The sequence below is a fragment of the Epinephelus moara genome, chromosome 8 (assembly GCF_006386435.1).
Source record: "Epinephelus moara isolate mb chromosome 8, YSFRI_EMoa_1.0, whole genome shotgun sequence".
Taxonomy (NCBI): domain Eukaryota; kingdom Metazoa; phylum Chordata; class Actinopteri; order Perciformes; family Serranidae; genus Epinephelus; species Epinephelus moara.
In genome coordinates, this window is record NC_065513.1 from 45,473,014 (window position 1) to 45,477,438 (window position 4,425).

A 4,425-nucleotide genomic window follows, 5' to 3' on the forward strand; every position below is an offset into this window, starting at 1 on the left:
TTTAACCATAGTTGTCTTTGTTTTTGTTGACGGGCAGTGGCGGCTGGTTTTGAGCCATGACTCCTTCTATTCTGGCTCCCAATAACACAACAAGACAAACACATTTTAACACTCCTATGGAGCCTACAGCCCTGTGGGGGAGGGGCAGCTGGACCTCCAGCTGATCACATGATGTCATCGTGATGTCGGCCCTAAAGGGTCTATTAGGTTCAGTGGTTTAAAGATTTGTAACATCAGAAATGTGGATTTTTATGCAGGAGAGCTCGACTCATTTTGACAAACAGAAATAAAAAGATGGAAACAGACGTGTGTGTGTGTGTGTGTGTGTGTGTGTGTGTGTGTGAGAGAGAGAGAGATCTTACCATGTTGTTTCGGCTGTGCAGATGAAGAACTGGGATCCGTTCGTGTTTGGGCCGGCGTTGGCCATGGACAGGATACCTTGACCAGTGTGCTTCAGGGTGAAGTTCTCATCAGCAAACTTGTTGCCGTAGATGGACTTTCCACCAGTTCCGTTATGGTTGGTGAAGTCTCCGCCCTGCGTGTTAAACAAACAACAATTTAACACCCACACGGAGCAAACTGTCCAAGAGAAGGCACCACTGTGCAAGAAAAAGAAAAACCCAACACAGGCTACGTTACCTGACACATGAACCCGGGGATGATGCGGTGGAAGATGGAGCCCTTGTAGCCGAAGCCCTTCTCGCCGGTGCAGAGGGCGCGGAAGTTTTCAGCGGTCTTGGGCACCACGTCGTTACGGAGCTGCAGAGCACAAAATGAACACACTCAAAGTCAGTGAGTTGTTACGAGCAAACAGGGAGTTAAGTCAAGTGTTCGTTTCTAATACTGTGATAAAAAATTAAGAGAGGGTAAAAGTCAGTGAAGTAACATCTGGCTCGTTGCCATCCAGGCACAGAGCCAAAACCAAAGGCAGGTCACCAGATACTGTGCACTTTGTTCTGTGAAGCAAGACATTGTGTAACTCCATCTACACAGGAGAAATCAGCACGTTGGTGGTTTAGAGTCCAGCTGTAAGGAGGTAAACGGAGCGTCTCACAATCTGAATAAATTTTAAAACGTCTGCAGATTTAAGCTAAATTTAGCTCCATACAGGCTTCAACAGATACTGAACTCTACTTGACATTTAAAGTCAACATAAGGAGTTAAATAAATCTCAGGAGCACTTTGTGTAGCCTGAGGGCAGCTGCTCTCGCCCGTCACACACGGATCAGGTTATTATGTGATAGTGTGTGGTAATTGTGCCGTGTCATGGTGAAACAGAAATGCAGCATTGCACCACACTGAGATATCTGCATGCCCTGCACAGCAGTGACGCTACCATGCAAGTATGTTCGGAGGAGGAGGGATGGGGGGAGGCTGCTGCAGCAGCAGACAAGCGAGAGCTGCAGCTGATCTCAGAACAGCTCTGTGCAGCCTTCCACCTGCTCAGCAGTAACAGAAACCAGACATTCATAATTTAAGACGGGAACATATGTGTTCCCAAGGTCCTACGTTCCCCAGATTAATATGACATGTTACCAAGACTTTTCAAATGGTTTTCTCAGCGATGGGTCAATATTTTCAAATCATCCATCTAATGCTTAAAACCTAACAGCTGTTAGACTCCTTAAACCTGTGCCCTCAAATCTGCAGGCAGGACAGTTTCCTCCCTCCTTTGGACACTGATATCTCACAGCAGCTGAATGGAGATTTACTATTCAAACTGCAGTGCCAAGTCCAGCTCCATTCATTCATTTGAAATTTAAACTGCAAAGACCTATGGTGATATTAAACACCTTCTACAGATACAGAAAAAAAGATTTATAAACTCACAACAATATATTGCAAAAACAAAATGCTGCTGCAAATGCACAAACTCAAAAAAGAACGTGTAGAATTGAGATTTTTTTAATTTTGTAATTTGTGTATTTGCAGCTCTTTTTGTAATTGTGAAAGGTGTTATATATTTACAGATTACTGATCTGTTCATACAAATTGTTTTGACACAAATCTAGCTGCAAACATAAACTCCAAAAATAAAGTAAAAAAAATAAACCTCAGAGTGCATATGATGCAAATCGACAAGCGCAGAACTGCGATTTATGAATGTTGTAAATGTTAGAAAGACAGTCAATGTTTCATTTATTTGTAAAACAAGTCCATTCACATTTTTTAAATCCTGAATTTGCAGCTTCACAAATCTTTCTTTGTAACTGGAAAGTGTTTGTTCATAGATTAAACATTTACATGCAGATTTCCAATCATTTCACACAAACAATATTGACACAAATCTATCTCCATTATAACCAGTCTCTTACAACGTTCATTTATATCAATAACACAGGACCCTGGGAACAAAGTCATGACCCCATTTAATGTAAGAACCGTTAGCTTCAGTTATTTACACGCACACATGGCCAAAAATTAAATTAAAAAAAAATCTTTTCCATTTGTCCTGAGGACTGCAGACTTGGATCTGTGCACCATTTAATCTGGAGGTCTTCGGGTTCAAATGTTGATATATATCGGGAACGCCCATAACGGGGCACAGCTACGTGCACAAAATGGCTGGACGTGTTAGCAGCTTTTAGCCTGCTGTAAAAAACATGAGCTGGTATAAATAGTGTGTGAGACAATGGCGCCATGATCATCCTAATTCTGTGTAATGTAATGTTATTACTACTCAATGTGGGCACGAAGGAATTAAACTATAAGGCAGTGTCTGCGGCCATCTCTCTGCATCCGCATTTTTTTATCTTGCAGATAGCCCCCCCCCCCTCCACCTCCACCTCCTCCCCCCGTTGTGGAACTTTCCAGAACCGTTCCTCCGTCCACTACAACGGAAACCGGCGCAGTTAGCTTCGGCGGCTAACACGCTAACCGCCGCAGGCAGTACATTTTGTCTTATTATTATTACTTTCTTTGCATTAAACTTCACCCAGAGCATCGCAGCGCCATTACTGTAAAGAGACTGAATTAAACCACAGCCTGAGGGTAGATGTGGTTTTCACTGACAGCAGCGGGGGTTTCCCGGGCTTGTGACGACGCTGCAACAAAGAACAGCGCGGCTAACTTAGCATTAGCTAAACCCGTTAGCATTAGCAGAGACCGTTAGCTAGCTGTGGTCAAACTCCTGCCCGGGCAGCGTGCCCCCTCCACGGCTCACACATGGGCCGCGGGCCTTCTGTGGGCCTCAGCGTGACGACAGCTAACGTTAATTAGCAGTTAAGCTCTGCTCCTCTTCAATGTGAGAGGCGATGGGTGATTGGCTGTCATTAAATTCGGATTATTACATATAAAAGTGCCTAGATAATCATATTAGAGCTCGTTAACATCACGTGGCAGTTAGTGAAAAACACATTAACATTAATTACAGTTTAATTACAGAGCCCGTCCTCCGCAGTTACAACACCTGCACCGGAGCATAAAATTCCGCTATGCGGTCCCGTTAGATGCGCTGGCTCGAAGCCACACACACGTGCACATGGTCCCTTCAAGACAATTGTGTTCGTGACAGTTCCGTTACAGCTAGCTCGTGCATGCTACCTCTAAACTGTGCTGAGCCGAGATCAGGTTTTATTTTCTGCGGCACAAAGTGACTTAACGGACAGATAAATAAAAAGCAGCGGGGCAGATGAAGCCCGGCGGAGACGAATTAACGGAGCGAACACCAGGCAGCGTGTGTAACGGTGAATACTCCCGGCGGTAACGTTACCGTACCTCCATCACCACCCGGCCAATTGGAGCACCGTCAGAGGAGATGTCGAAGAAGACTCTGGTAGTAGCCATTTCAGCGGGCTGAAGTGCAGAAAGTGGACTGAACGGGTTTCCCGGCGAGAGGACTCGAGCGGCCACAAGGATCCGAAAAAGATGGAGGTATGTGGATTAATTTTATATAACATGCCGGTGGGCAGTATGGAAACACAGCGAGCCAATGGGGAACGCTGGAGTGTTTGACTGGCAGCCAGTTTGGCCAATCAGCCGCCAGAATAGCGGACCCTCCGTTTTGACTGGTCTCTGAATGGACGGAGACATTTCACGGTGTGTTTGATTCGGTCACCAGAGCAGACCGCTGTACCAGTTCAGGTTTTCTCAAAAGGCGCGAGGAAGGTGACACCGCCCCCGCGTCTTTGTCCCTGTACGAAAAGCGTGAGCTCACGAGTAGCAGAGCAGCGCGCGCCACCGATCACTGACGACCCGGGCGTCCAATACGTGCAGCGCACGCGGAGGAGTGAACGTAATAAAAGTCCCGCAGTCAGCGCGCGCTCCCGCTGTCTGGGGGAAAATGTGAGAGCGCGGTCACGCGGTCAGGGCGCGGTCCGTCCGGTTCTCCGCATGAAGAACAAAGTTAACTCACAAAGTTCATGTCACAAGTTTGTTTCTGTCCCAAAGAGCTCAGTAGAGTCACAATAAAGTCACAATAAAGTC

General features: G+C 46.1%; 1 protein-coding gene across 1 annotated transcript in view; it reads right to left on the reverse strand.

The window, feature by feature from the left end:
* ppiaa (peptidylprolyl isomerase Aa (cyclophilin A)) overlaps positions 1-3,873 on the reverse strand; it is a 5,123-nt gene extending 1,250 nt beyond the window's left edge. The window contains exons 1-3 of the mRNA XM_050050704.1: positions 3,718-3,873; positions 640-759; positions 363-535 (exon numbers count right to left, since the gene is read on the reverse strand). Of these exons, the coding sequence (XP_049906661.1) occupies positions 363-535; positions 640-759; positions 3,718-3,786 (362 nt within the window). The 5' untranslated portion in view covers positions 3,787-3,873. The remainder of the gene's footprint in view (positions 1-362; positions 536-639; positions 760-3,717) is intronic.
* Between the last annotated feature and the right edge of the window lie 552 nt (positions 3,874-4,425).